General features: G+C 41.9%; 5 protein-coding genes across 8 annotated transcripts in view; 2 read left to right on the plus strand and 3 right to left on the minus strand.

Moving 5' to 3' along the window:
- The window catches only part of jus (julius seizure), a 29917-nt gene extending 27842 nt beyond the window's left edge, over window positions 1-2075 (minus strand). For all 4 annotated transcript variants that reach the window (XR_010437564.1, XR_010437563.1, XM_064694266.1 and 1 more), the window contains exon 1: window positions 1913-2075. The gene's annotated coding sequence lies outside the window, so the exon portion shown is untranslated. The remainder of the gene's footprint in view (window positions 1-1912) is intronic.
- A 3342-nt stretch (window positions 2076-5417) lies between these two features.
- Window positions 5418-7268, plus strand: LOC135436787 (putative defense protein 3). The gene is made up of 2 exons (XM_064694508.1): window positions 5418-5919; window positions 7155-7268. Exons 1-2 carry the CDS (start codon window positions 5471-5473, stop codon window positions 7225-7227), a joined length of 522 nt encoding a protein of 173 aa, XP_064550578.1. The 5' UTR covers window positions 5418-5470; the 3' UTR covers window positions 7228-7268.
- Window positions 7269-8725: 1457 nt separating this feature from the next.
- On the plus strand, window positions 8726-10071 carry LOC135436425 (probable phosphoserine aminotransferase). The gene is made up of 3 exons (XM_064694021.1): window positions 8726-8885; window positions 8963-9639; window positions 9698-10071. The coding sequence occupies exons 1-3, from the start codon at window positions 8841-8843 to the stop codon at window positions 10068-10070; spliced, it is 1095 nt and encodes a 364-aa protein (XP_064550091.1). The 5' UTR covers window positions 8726-8840; the 3' UTR covers window position 10071.
- A 2-nt stretch (window positions 10072-10073) lies between these two features.
- On the minus strand, window positions 10074-10770 carry Mesh1 (Metazoan SpoT homolog-1). The gene is made up of 2 exons (XM_064694022.1): window positions 10276-10770; window positions 10074-10217 (listed from the first exon to the last, which is right to left on the minus strand). The coding sequence occupies exons 1-2, from the start codon at window positions 10684-10686 to the stop codon at window positions 10101-10103; spliced, it is 528 nt and encodes a 175-aa protein (XP_064550092.1). The 5' UTR covers window positions 10687-10770; the 3' UTR covers window positions 10074-10100.
- Window positions 10771-11183: 413 nt separating this feature from the next.
- Window positions 11184-12264, minus strand: LOC135436424 (cytochrome c1, heme protein, mitochondrial). The gene has a single exon (XM_064694020.1). It carries the CDS (start codon window positions 12212-12214, stop codon window positions 11225-11227), a length of 990 nt encoding a protein of 329 aa, XP_064550090.1. The 5' UTR covers window positions 12215-12264; the 3' UTR covers window positions 11184-11224.
- Between the last annotated feature and the right edge of the window lie 1775 nt (window positions 12265-14039).

Below are 14039 nucleotides of genomic sequence, written 5' to 3' on the forward strand. Positions count from 1 at the left end.
TGGCTAGGATGACGTAGTCCTCAGTAACGGAGCTTGGCTAAAGTGTGTTAGTGTGCCTTTTAGCCTGGGGTTGTTATTGCACAGTAACACACACACACACACACACACACGCACGCAGGCAGCGTAACTGTGGCGGCATTAAATGGCATTTTTTGGGTTCGCCTGACGTTTCATGCTTTAAACGCGCCATTTACTACTGAGTGCGCTAAATTATTAAAAGCAAAACGCGCTACTACAATACACACACACACACACACACACACTTACACACACACAGCGACACAAAGTTCATTAAAGTCAATGTATGCAAAATGCGGCTGTTGCTGTTTGTCATTTTTGTGCGGCCCCTAAAAGTATGCAGCGCATCATAATCAGCGGCCAGGTGCGAGTGTGTGTCTGTGCGAGTGTGCGTGTGTGTGTGTGTGTGTGCTAGTTGCCTTTAAGCTTATACAAATATCTGTTTTCTTTCTGTTTTTGTGTGTGTGTGTGTGTGCGGCTTTATGCGTCACGTGAGAATTCCCTTTATTATTATTTGAGTTTTGCTCGCTACCTTCGTGCATATCACGTATACGCAGCGTGTACATATATATATATGAACATATATATATGTATATATATATAGTATGTACACATTCGCATTTGATTCGCAAAAGGCATTGATTTTCAATTTGATTCTGGCTCAGTTTATTGCGAGCTGCCTGCTTATGTACGCTTCGGCAAGCATTTTGACAACATGCCTCAATGTTTACTCTACACTCAAGAAAAAGCACGTGCGCTAATTGAAGCAAATCGCCATTGAATGCAATTTGTCGAAACTTCAAAAACTTTTTTTTGGTTAAAGAAAAGTTTATCGAGAATTGTTGTAAAATATACACTTTTTATATATATATATCTCGCTCAAAGTATTTTAATATTAATTAAAAACAATCCTGAAAATATTAGGTATTTTGTATAACATAGTAAAGAATGTGAAATATCAGGAAAATATATTTCTTCGAATATATTTCTTTACTTATTAAAAAATTTATTCCGATATTTTTATTTTTTTCCTATATTATAGAAAGAATTGTTTGCTTACTGAATATCTTTTTTTCAAAAAAAAGGTCTCTGATAATATCATTTTTTTCTACTTCTTGAAGAAAACTATTCTGCTTTTTAAAAAAAAGTAATCTGAAATTTTTTAAATATTCTGTTTCTATATTCTTAAAAGTATTTTCTGAAGAAAAATATTCTGCTTTAAGGAAAAATAACTCTTTTTTTATTGATTTCTTCTGCTACTTTTATAATGAAAGGAAGAAACTAGAAATATTTTTATATTTTAGAAAAAAATGTCTACTTTTTAGACAATATTTTGTATTTTTCAGCCCTGTTTTTCTATGTTTTCGAAAAAGTAAGGTAAATTTGTAAGTTTTTCAATTTCGTGCTCCCCTTTTTTCAAGTGTATAAGCCTGAATATAGTATGAATTGTATTAGACAGAAAATTAAAGTGAATTTCAAAGCTTTTCGATTCGTGCTGTTCTTTTTTTTCGAGTGTATAAGCCTGAATATAGTTTGAATAGTATTAGAAAGAACTGATTTGTCGGGTGTTGAGTTTATCTGGTTGTGTTACACTTTATTGTTATTGCTCGCTTGTGTTTGCATTTAGCTATTTTTTTTTGTTGTTCGCTTTTCTTTATTTTTCTTTTTTATTGTTGCTCAAAATCAACAGACAAAACTTTGCACGTTGCCTTTGAGCGGTTTTTTTTGTGTGTGGCACTTTTTTGTTTTATTGTTTTTTTTTTGCCTGCGGCTGACTTCACTCACTCAAACACGCACACACACACACAGAAACACACACACACACAGACTCATACACACACAGACACTCGCGCGCGTAAAATATATAGTATGAAAATTTCAAAAAATTGCTCACAATTTTCTCGCTCGCCTGGCTGTTGTTCTAGTTCGAGACGTAGTTGTTCTCGCTGTTTTCTTGTTGTTCTTGTTGCTGTTGACTTTTGTAGTCTTTTATATATTTTTTATATAAGTCTGTTGTCTTCTGCTCGCTGCACGCTGCACGACCACGCGCTACAACGTCTGACTGCGTTCTGTTCTGGCCCCAGCCGAGTCCGAGTCCGTGTCCGAGTCCGTGTCGCGTTTTTGGGAATTGGTGAAAGATTTCAAAGGTTTCACCAGCGTGCGCTCTGCTCACAGGACATGCGCACTGGCCTCCTGCAGGTGACACACATTTCCGCGCCAACGTCGATGAAGTGGACTGCCCCTCCCCTCCTCGCCCCTTCCCTCATGGCGCTCATAAAGTGCGCTGTTTTGTACTATTTACATCGGCCAACGGTTAAAGGAACCGTTTGCCGTGCTTCTTACCCAATTTGGGATGCATTGTGCGGGGTCGACGGTTCGCGAGAGCTGTTGGGGCTTGGCCGGCCGCAGGTTTGCCCGTGTTTGCCAAACTTTGGGCGTGATGCGGCGCAAATGTCATTTGTCCTGCTTCACTGTACAGTGCGACCTCCGCTGGGAGGGGCCAGAGAGTTAAAAGTTCGCATTTGGCACATCTATAATGGATGAGCTACTGGGCGCAGGCTGCACGAATATACGAATACCTATTTGATTAGTCCGGCTCGCTTTCGGGTTAACTGACCCTTGGCAGACAATGAGCCAACATTATTTTTGCTGCAAACAAAAAAAAGTTCAACAATTCTTTCGTTAAATATTTACAAAACATTTGCCATCCAGCAGCAGCAGCAACTCGACTACTAACTCAAGCCACTAAAGTTAATTAATGCTGCCAACTAATTGCCAAACTCTATTTCAGATTTTATTTCGTATATTTGCACAATTGTCATTCCCATAAATGTTCATTAACATATGAATATTTAGCTCGAATTAGCATCCGTAAATGTGCAATCCTCTCTCGCCTGGCAAACAACTTTAACTACAAAACTTTATGCAACAAGATTAGCTTTTTAGTTAGAAAAGTCTCTTCAACTTTGTCGAAACTAAACCAATTTTCATAATGTACAACGTTTAGTTCATAATTGGTTTTTCTGCAACATTTTTAATTATAGTTTTTGTTTTTGTTATATTTTAAAGAAAAGTGGGCACAGTTTTAAATTTTGAAATAAACTATTTTTAATTAGTTTTTCTGCATTAATGCCTTTGTATCTGCCTGAGTTTGATTTTTTTACCACTCGCACTTTAAATATTATTCATTCGAGCCGTGCGACGCCGAGTAATTTCATCTATATGCAATATCTCATTTGGTTGCAATTAGAGCGTCTATGTGTTTTTTTTTTTTGAGTTGCCGAAAATAACAAAAGCAACATTCAGTAATGTTAACTTGAGCCGGGCAATGCCGAGTAATTTCTTCAACATAAAAATAATTAATGAGTTTGGAGTTTGCGCAAAATCTATTAATCGTGATCTAGAATATATATATGTATACTTTTTGGGGTCGGAAATGTACCCGCTACAAGGGTATAAAAAGTGTCACCCAAAAGCGGGCAGATCTTAAACTAAAATAATTATTATGTTATAAAAAAAAATATATACACATATAAACAAGAAAATATCATGTACTAACTCCCCTCATACATTGTGAAATTTCATGCTAGATTTCGATTATTAATATTTGATTTTAAAAAGGATTCTGGATGTCAAAATTAAAGTGAAAAAATTAATGCCAAAAATCATGCTAAAACGACAAGAATTTAAATTTTTTAAATTTACATCAGTACACTCAAAAAATTTTACAAAATTCCCATAAAATTAAAATTGTTTTCTAAATTTCAGACATTTTTTTTAAGTGTTACAGAAAAATTTAGTTTAAAATATAAATATTTGAAAAATATTTTCAGAAATTAAAAACATTTTGATTTTTTTAAGGCAACTTTCTTAAATTTAGCGTAACTTATTTTTTGAGTGTAAATGCATTTCCTTGACTATCATAACTTTGTTCAAACTGAACCAATTTTCTGGTTAGAACCCATTTTGATCCTGATTTAATCTCAAGGAGAATTTTACCTATGAATTTTAAACAATTTTTGAATATTTACTTCAAGAGTTGTTTCCGTGGCATTGTCACTTTGTTGAACTCCTGATTAAAGCAATTTCGGTTCTTGAATATTTGATTAAATTAGTGCTCGATGACGCTTTGGGCCAAGTGCGACAACAGGTTTTGAATTTTTAAAGGAAACTGAAGCCGAAATCAAAAGCTCAATGAAATCAAAAGCCGCGCCAGAGCAAGAGCCAGCCGCCTGTCAATTAACACATTAAACGCGCAAAATTGAGCTGAAATGTAAACAAGGCCAACAACATCGCCAGTGGGCCGCGATTAGAAGCATAGAATTTCGTAATGGAGCACTTAGCGCCCCAAAAACCATGGCAAATAGACCCAGACGAGCCAATCCGAACGCAGCTCTGCCTCTGGCCTGGAGTTCGCACTGAAGCCTGGGAACGAGCTGCTGTGTGTGGGCAGCCGGAGAGGGGGAGGGGGGCGGGGCTCAAAGAGCGGGGAGCAATGGGGGGGAGCGGCTGCATCAAAGCGCTAATGTTTGACCCAGTTTGGAGCACTGCAGGAAAGGAACTGCGCATAACTATTTGGCTTTTTGATCATTAAAAACTGGTTAGCCTGGCCAAAGCGAACAACAAATAAACAAAAGTGCTTTAGTTGGGAGTGCACGACTACAAGATACCCTGAGCGCAGCTACGTACTTCCACTTCTTTGGGAAATGTGTTCCCAATTAACTACCGTGTTTCCTGTCCGATCTTTTTGACATTTTCAGAGCATATATATGTTGTTTAAATGTGTATAAATTAGAAAGTCCCAGACTGTACCTCTAAGAATACGTTTTTTTACAGTTTTGGAAGGAAGGTGGATAGGCTGGAAAAAAGTGAAATATTCTAAGGCTACGTATATTATTCAAGAGTCTACCTACCAAATTTTATGTCTCTTTCTCCTATAAGCTCAGAGATATGGCTAGACTACAAAATGTCGATATCGATATTTATCGATTTGTGGGAAACGAATTAAGTTATCGATTTTAAACTGAATCCTTTCGAGCACTGGAAAGATTAGTGTTCAAAATGGCAAATCTCTAGCTCTTATGATCGTTGTGATCGAAGCCTTCATACAGACGGATAGACAAGATCGACTCGGCTGCTGATGCCGATCAGGAATATGTATATACATATATATTTACTTCATGGGTTGAAGGGCTCCTCCTGCTGCCTGTTACATGCGATTCGAGATAACCAATCCACCTTTCTCTTACACTTTTTCAATGGGTTTAATGGGTATAAAACCGAACGCAAGCAGCAACAAACTCCAACGAGACGCCCATGCCAATGGCGCGAGCTTTTTTGTGGACGCCTCGCGCCGCTGGAGGCTTTAAAAGCGCCAACGCCGCCGGCCAGTCCAAGAGTTTTAACATTTCGATAAACGCAACTCGCGCGCGCGCTCAGCTAACGAACAGTCATGGCGAATCGATGGACACCTTGTGGCCTGCTCCTGCTGCAGCTGCTCCAGCTGCTGGTGGGCGGCGTTTCGGGCTTTCCGGACGGTGCGCCGGCGGATACGTGTGTTAAGCAGCGCGCCAATCAGCCAAATCATGGCAAGGCGCGCACACAGCCGGCGCACACGAATCCCTTCGAGGTGGTCGCCAGCTCGCAGACCTATCATCCCGGCCAGCAAATATCGGTGGTCATTTATGCCCTGGAACAGCATGAGGCGACCACATTTCGTGGCTTCTTTCTGCAGGCACGCGACGCCAATTCGAACGAATGGATTGGCGAATGGGAGCTGAGCGAGAATACCAAGACGATACCCGAATGCTCGGCCATAACGCATTCGGACAATCGGGATAAGTTGGGTGCAAAGCTAATCTGGAAGGCGCCCCAAAACAAGCGTGGCAATGTCTACTTCACGTAAGTAAAGAATAAATATATATATAAAGCGACAAGCTATTTGGCCAAATCATTGTCAGTGCAAGGCGCAGCTCATTAATCATACGACACGTTGACCCACTTAAAAAAATGCGCACATAATTGTCCGCAAAATGCCGGATAATCAAAGGTCTTATGTAATTGATTTGCGGCAAAAGAAAGGGGAAAAAACCTAGGAAAAGGCTGGTTTTTTTTGGAAGCAAAAGAGTTGACAATGACGTCGGCAAAAAGTTGTTGTCGCTTCTCTCAAATGCAGCACAAAAGCGACACTGTGCTGCATGGTGTGTGTGTGTGTGTGTGTGAGATGTCAGTTGCTTCATTTATCACTTGGCACACGCATAATGTGCCAAATGATTTATAAATTATGTGTTTGTCAACACTGAATGGCGGCTAAAAAGTTAATACTTCACATGGCTTTAGGCTGACTTTTTGATAAATTGCCGCAAAAGCTAGCTGAATGTTGTAGCGCAGTGTAACCCAACTAAAAGTGTCGACTCATCTAGTTGCGGATATTTATAGCGATTGTTAACGTTTAACTAAGTACTTGTCACAACATATTACATTGTTTTGTGCGCAGTGTTGGCAAGTCTTATAAAAGATCTTATACAACTGATATAACACAAGTGGGTGCCACAAAGTATTATAAAAGATTAAGATCTTAAGCGTCACAACATTGTATTGTATGCATAAACTTTTTGAACGCAGTGTTGCAAAACTCTTGAAAGATAATATGATCAAACTTATATGAAACTAAGCATTGTTTTGTGTGCCGGAAAGTCTTATTTAATTTATATTTTAAACTTTGTTTTGTAAACATGCTGCCTTTTAGTACAGAGCTGAAAAGTCTTATAAAATATCTTATAAATATTGTATGAAAAACAATGTATTGCTAGTCTTAGTGCATGCTCCTTTTAACTCAGTGCTAAAAAGTCTTATAAAATATCTTATAAAGTTTGTATAACACATAACATTGCGTCGTGTGCTAACAAGTCTTATAACAGATTTCATTAATCTAATTTAACGCTGTGCTGAAGTCTTAGAAAATATCTTATGAGGTTTGTATATCCCATAAATTTGTATTTAGTACATGCACTTTTGTAGCGCAGTGTTGCAAATACCAAGAATCTATACTAAAACTGTCGACTCATCTAGCTAAGGCCATTTACAGCTTATATTTAATTAAAAACTTGTATTTGTTTTATTTAATTTCCTCGCAGCGGCACTGTGCTTAAGGATTACGGAAACTTCTGGAGCGATATTGTGGGCAAGGTGCAAGCGCAGCCCCAATAGGCTGCAAACCAGTACAATTTCCGAATTGTGCATTAAATGTTGCAATAAATCATAAACACTTAATTTAGTAGACAAAAAACAAAAAAAAAATTGTTGTTTTTCTTTTTTTAGTGCAAAAGCTCATTAAAGACCAAAACGGGCCAAGCCCCTTGCCAAACAACAGTAAATTATTGGCTTAACGTTTATGAATGACCACTCACTCACACACATTGAGCACGGCCCACTCGCACACATACACACACACATATTAACAATACAGGCACACGTCTCACGGGCTCTCTCTCTCTCGCACACACACACACTGAGAAACACTTTGACACCGCACGATTAGGCACACGTTTAAATTTCCAGGCACGTTGCCTGCATCTTATTGGAAATTCGCTTTGCCAAACGGCCCGTTGGAACTAAATTGGAAAATTGAAGCACCTCTTATACGTTCTAAAGCAATGAGGATGATAAAGTAATTAGAGCAGTGCGCCCTGCTTGGCATAAATAAAATGTCAAAGCCACTTCAAACCTGAGAAAGTTCCTATTTCCTGCAGCGATAGCATTGAATCAATAAGATAAGAACTTAGAAATACTTGTCAATAATATATGCTACATACTAAATGTTATGTATGGCCCCGGCAATTAACCAGCCAATCTGTCTGTTGTGTGTGTACAGGGAGCCTCGGCTAAAGCGGTTTAGAATATTCATTTACCTACGCGCTTTCATATTAAATATGCATTCCGTAGACATACATATATATAGAGATGGATTCAATTACATCAGCGGAAGCCTAGTCAAGTGGTTGGCTACCAGCTAAGTACAGATCCGAGCTGACGGTAGACAAACAGAGGAACAGTCTAGCTTGACTATGTTGACTATATTGACCCGGCTGCAATGCTTACGAATTGCTTTTAAATTGCAATTTTAAGTTCGGAACAAATTTATTAAGTGGAAGCTAGAGTTCTCAAATTTCAACAAAACATTGATAGAAAATGTTTTTATACAGCTTTTTTTATAATTGTTCGATTAAAAGTCTTCTGACCTCTGAACAAAATGTGCCCGTTTGCAATAACGCACCTTAGTCAGGCCTAACTGTATTTGCTTGTTTATTGCTTGCACTTGTTTACGCCTTTCCAGCGAAGTGCATGGCAACAACAAGCCAATGCGGCGAATTAGGGCGAATTGGGGCGGCAGCGCGGTGTAAATCGCGTGTTGTTTTCGCACGCTGCAGTCGCAGACACAGTCGCCGCAGTCGGCGAATGGCTGCGGTTTGCCAACTTGTTTTGATCGGAGCGACTGTCTGGGCTTCGCCGCAGCTGCTGCGCCAGCGGCGTAGTCGAAGCTCTGCGTGCAAGCTTCGGCCTGCCATAGAAAGAGCGGACGACGCCTCTGGCTGGCCAGTATGTTTTGCCGCACACGCTTTGCTATACTGTACACACATATATAATTGTTGTTGATATTCTCTCTCTTGTGCTCATTTCATTTATCAGCAGTCGGCGGCGCAGTCGCTGTCGCCGTCGCAGTCGCAAGCGCAGTTCTCGATCGCTGCCAATCGCAACACTTTCAGTTATAATTTTACGACTTGCCGACGAGGTTCGCAGATCGAAGAGAGATCATCTACAATATGGTTATCAACTTTGCCGCCGGCCCAGCCAAGTTGCCCGAAGAGGTCAGTAAAAATAAAATTTAATCAGATTAGTTTTAGGTTATAAACGAGTCCTGTGCTCTGCTCCTTCCTCCACCTAGGTGCTGAAGGAAGTGCAAACGAATCTGCTTGACTGCAATGGCAGCGGCATTTCGGTCATGGAAATGTCCCATCGTTCCGGCAACTACGGCAAAATACACGATACGGCCATTGCCGATCTGCGCGAGCTGCTTAACGTCCCATCGAACTACAAGGTGCTGCTGATGCAGGGCGGCGGCACCGGACAGTTTGCGGCGACTGCTCTGAATCTAATCGGATGCACGGGCACTGCGGATTACGTCATCACCGGCTCGTGGTCTGCAAAGGCGGCCAAGGAAGCCGCCCAGTACGGCAAAGTGAACGCAGTGCTGCCCAAGCTGGCTACGTACACGGACGTACCCCGCCAGAGCAGCTGGAAACTGGATCCGAATGCCTCGTATGTCTACTATTGCGACAATGAGACGGTGGAGGGCGTGGAGTTTGATTTCGTGCCACAGGTGGACGCCAAGGTGCCATTGGTGTGCGACATGTCGTCCAATTTTCTCTCCCGGCCCATTGACATCAGCAAGTTTGGCGTGATTTTCGCTGGCGCACAGAAGAACATTGGACCTGCGGGCGTTACGGTGATCATTGTCCGTGAGGATCTGATAGGCAAGCACTTGAAAATCACGCCATCCATACTGAACTTTGAGCAGATGGACAAGAACAACTCGCTGCTCAATACGCCGCCCACTTTCGGGTGAGTTATGCACCAGGATTAAGCTGGGCAGCACCTTAATAGATCTCGTCTCTTATAGCATCTATGTCATGGGCCTGGTGTTCAAGTGGATCAAGCGCAATGGCGGCGTTGCGGGCATGTGCGAGCGCGCCAAGGCCAAGTCACAGCTCATCTACGAGATTATAGATAAATCGAATGGCTTCTATTATTGTCCCGTGCAGACGCAAGTGCGCTCCCATATGAATGTGCCCTTCCGCATTGGCAGCGCCAGCGGCAGCGAGAAACTGGAGAAGGAATTTTTGGCCAAGGCCGAGGCCGAGGGCATGATACAGCTGAAGGGTCATCGCTCGGTGGGCGGCATACGCGCCTCCCTCTACAATGCCATAACGCTGGCCGAGACGCAGCAGCTGGCCAAGCTCATGCTGGCATTCTACGAGAACAATAAAAACTAAACCTAATGTTTGCTCTTGTTGACTTATTATTTACAAAAGATTGCGTTCCGCGAAGATCTCGTCCAGCTGTGCCTCCAGCTTGGCATTCGTGCCGCGCAAGTTATCCACCACCTCTTTGGCCCAAACAAAATACTCCTCGCGACGTTCCTGTAATTCGTATAGAATTTAGTCTTAATTTTCTGATGAAATACTCACCTGCACTTACCTCTGTCCAGCCACGAGGCGTGATGATTTGCAGATCTCGCAGATTGTCCAGCTTGTCGGCCAGCTTGATGAGCTTGGCACGGCGTGTTGCACGGGGTGCATTCTCTATTTGCAGGCGCTTGCGTTCCTCTTTCGGCAGGGACTTGTCGTCGGTCAGCTCGCGCACCAGGCTGGACACATCCGTGCCAAACATACCCTCCAAATCGGCAAAGGTTGTGTCCGTGTCCTCAACAACATCGTGCAGCACGGCCGCCATGAGCACAGCCTCGTCCCGGATGCCCGTATCTACCAGTATTGTGCCCACATTTATTAGATGGTTAACGTATGGCGTGCTGTCCGGATCCTTTCTGCGCTGTTTGCTGTGTTTTTGCGCCGCAAATTGCAGGCTTTTCATAAAATCCAAAGATGTCATCCCAACAATTTTATATTTTCATTTGAATAAATCAGCTGTTGTCAGAGTTACGCAAAATAAACTGTGCCTCGATACAAAACATCGATTAACTTGTATCAAAACTAGTATTTTTCAAAAATACCAACAAATATCGATACTGGCTAAGTCGATGATTCTGTTCTTTTACACGCACCACAACCTCACTTCACTGCACTGCAACACTGGCTGCCGTCTACCAAATAAGTAATCAATTTATATCACTTTTAGGTATTTTACTCGGGTTTACCAGTTCAATTGGGTGCAAAAATCCTGGACTGTCATCACTTTCACTGATTGCTTGAATTGATAAGAATGAGTTGAATAGGTAGTAAATGTCGATAGACCAAAAGTCGGTATTTCTTAAATAGTAAGTATTTTCGCCGCAACTCTGCAACACTGCAACAACTAGTATCGATACATTTAGTCTATTTTAATCACAGCCCTGTAACGATTTTTCAAAATTCGCCCGCCAGCTTAGATAATTTTTTAACGTTTATTATTACGTTGAAATGGACTGCAATTATTTTGGGCAGCCATCACCTTTACTGCTCTCCTGCTTGGCTTTCTGCTGCACCTCCGGCATAAAGAATATCTTGCGCGACTTCAAAGACGACCACTTCAAGCGCTTGATGTAATAGGTGAGCGCAATCAGAAACGTGGAGATTATTGTCACCTTGATGATGAGCAGCTTGCGAATATCGCCCTCCGGCTCCGAAGTCCAGGCGAGAAACGTCACCACATCCTTGGCGATTTGGCTGGCCGACGGCGATATCTTGTCATCCGGATAGGTAACCGATTCATTGGATATCAGCTGACCCATGGCTATGGCGCCGCCGCTGAAGTACGGATTAAAGTAGAGGCCCTCGCGCAGCGAAAAGCCAGCCGGCGGATCACAGTAGCCCGTCAGCAGGGAAAATACATAATCCTCGCCGCCCTTGCGTGCAGACACAATATAGCTCAGATCCGGCGGATAGGCGCCGTTATTTGCCGCACGACCGGCCTCCTCATTGGGATAGGGTAGTGGCAAATAGTCGGAGAGCTTGCCGGGACGATCGAAGTAGTTGCCGTCCTCATCGGGCCCGTCATGCACGGTGATGCCTTCCGCCTCCGATTTGGCCTCCGCCTCCGTCATGCAGACGCCCACCAGATTACGATAGGCAATATACTGCAAGGAATGGCAGGAGGCGCACACCTCCTTGTACACCTGATAGCCGCGACGCACGCCCTCCTTGTCGACGGCCGACAGCAGGCCCTTGTGGCCCCAGCCCTGCTTGGACGGATGCACACAGTCGCTGGAGGCATCCACACTGACATCCAAGGCGTACATCAATAGTCCGGCTGCTCCAGTCAGTGCGCCAAAGGTCAACACCTTCTGGCTTCTGGCTCCAGTCCATTTCCTGGCATTCGTCGATGTGCTGCGCCTTACGTATGCAGCATTTATGAAATTCTTCGATGTTTTGAACAGCTTTGAGCCAAAATTTAACAATTTGCTAGCCATGTTAAAGCGCATACTGATTTTTTGCGCGCTGACAGTTCCTGTAATTGTCAGCCAGTGCTGTAAAATGTCGACTGATAAAGCTGCCAGATCGGCCATGGCCTTAACCAACACTAAGCCACAGTAGTGCACAAGTTTGATAAGCGTGATTAATAAATTAATATTATTATTGTCCCACGGTCTGGAACTTAAAATCGCCATTTTTGGATTTTAGACTAACTTATAATGAGCATTTAAATATTTGTCTCTTGGCAATTTACAACACTACTCTTTTGTTGCTTACGTGTACAGTAAAAGCTCTATTAACAGAAAACTCTGCATAGTTTTAAAAACAAAGAAAAGCATTTCCGGCTAAGAGAAAAACTAAAACGAATTCATTCAAATATTCATAGCAAAATGTCATTAATATTCATCAAAACCTTTAAAAAATTTGTTATATTGTTATGTCATTTTTTGTCATTTTTGTACGACACCTAATTAACGGAACAACAAACTGGAAACGTAGGCGTCCGCTCAACAGAGCTTTGGCTGCATTTGTCTTTTGAACTTGTTCAACACTATTAACAATATTTTCATGCGCTGTAATTGCATTTGAAGAATTGTAGCTGACTTTTACAGCTATTCACAGGCACAGTCAAGCTTAAACAAAATGCATATCTAAGATCTTTCTTCATAATGCAGCCACACACACACACACAAAATACATACACACATATGTATGTATATCGTATGACAAATGCAGTTGACTTTCTGTAATTCTCTGGGGAAAAAGAAAAGAACGTAATACATTAAAGCCCATTTAATTTGTTTGTTACTCGTTCTTTTGCCGCCTTCTCATCTACATACATAGATCTTTTTGGGCCCGGGCACTTTCGTTCGTTATCTGGCCCGGCGGATCTGTAAATCTGTAAATCTGTAACAGCCCACCAAGCAGAGCTCTCTGTGGCATACAATATTTCCTAGCCCATTCTTCACACTGTGTGACCACCAAATCGTCAAAGTCAGCCAGCCAGGCTTTTTACAACAACAAAAACAAAAAACAACAACAACAACAACTGCGGCCAAGCGACGCAAACGGTTTTTGGTGAAAATTTGTACCTGATTTTATATTTCCCTTTGCTGTTACACTATTTTTTATTACGTATTATCATGTTTACCATATTTTTACACGCGCTTACACACACACACACACACAGACGCGCGCGCTCAGAGAGTGAGAGAGAGTGTCGGTGTGCGTGTGTGTGTGTGTGCGCTGCGTTCTGCTTCTGCGCAGCGATGCATAATTCCCACTTGGTAGCTGTTGTTTTCCGCGGTGGTTGCTGCTGCTGCTGCTGCCTCTGCCTCTGCCGCCGTCGCCTTCGCCGCCGCCGCTGCGCAATTAATAATTCTTTCGACTAGCGTGAAATTTTCATAAACAAGAAAGCGGCAGCAGCAACCACAGAAACTTTCCATGAAAATCTTTGGGACACCGCTGCCAACCACGAAAATACATGGGCCCAAACAAATGAGTTCACGATCTAATAAATTTTACTCAAATTACAAAACGCACAAAAGTTTCTGAATGGTATTTATAGCTTTATCATGATTCTAGTTAAACTATAAAAAAAAAAGGTTATGCATGTGCATTAATAAAACAAAACAATATTAAGCTGTATATTTTAATTAAACATGCGGCAAAAAAATACTAATCACGACGCCAGCAGCAGCTTTGCATAAAATAAACCAAAAAGCAGTGCTGTAAAACGCAAAAGCGCATTTATATTGGGGGGCAAAGAAAGAAGAAGCATTTGCAATACATGCAGGCATCGATAGGTATCGATGTATGTGTACGAAGAAGCAA

This window comes from Drosophila montana, unplaced genomic scaffold (genome assembly GCF_035044405.1).
Source record: "Drosophila montana isolate Dmon_TW-CO22-7 unplaced genomic scaffold, ASM3504440v1 contig_3733_1, whole genome shotgun sequence".
NCBI classification, from domain to species: Eukaryota; Metazoa; Arthropoda; class Insecta; order Diptera; family Drosophilidae; genus Drosophila; species Drosophila montana.

Coding starts and splice junctions, on each gene's coding strand:
- LOC135436787 (XM_064694508.1), top strand. CDS start 5,471: ATGGCGAATCGATGGACACCTTGTGGCCTGCTCCTGCTGCAGCTGCTC. Junction 5,920..7,154: donor CGTGGCAATGTCTACTTCAC/GTAAGTAAAGAA, acceptor ATTTCCTCGCAG/CGGCACTGTGCTTAAGGATT.
- LOC135436425 (XM_064694021.1), top strand. CDS start 8,841: ATGGTTATCAACTTTGCCGCCGGCCCAGCCAAGTTGCCCGAAGAG. Junction 8,886..8,962: donor CAGCCAAGTTGCCCGAAGAG/GTCAGTAAAAAT, acceptor TCCTCCACCTAG/GTGCTGAAGGAAGTGCAAAC. Junction 9,640..9,697: donor AATACGCCGCCCACTTTCGG/GTGAGTTATGCA, acceptor CGTCTCTTATAG/CATCTATGTCATGGGCCTGG.
- Mesh1 (XM_064694022.1), bottom strand. CDS start 10,686: ATGACATCTTTGGATTTTATGAAAAGCCTGCAATTTGCGGCGCAAAAA. Junction 10,218..10,275: donor CGCCTCGTGGCTGGACAGAG/GTAAGTGCAGGT, acceptor TACGAATTACAG/GAACGTCGCGAGGAGTATTT.
- LOC135436424 (XM_064694020.1), bottom strand. CDS start 12,214: ATGCGCTTTAACATGGCTAGCAAATTGTTAAATTTTGGCTCAAAGCTG.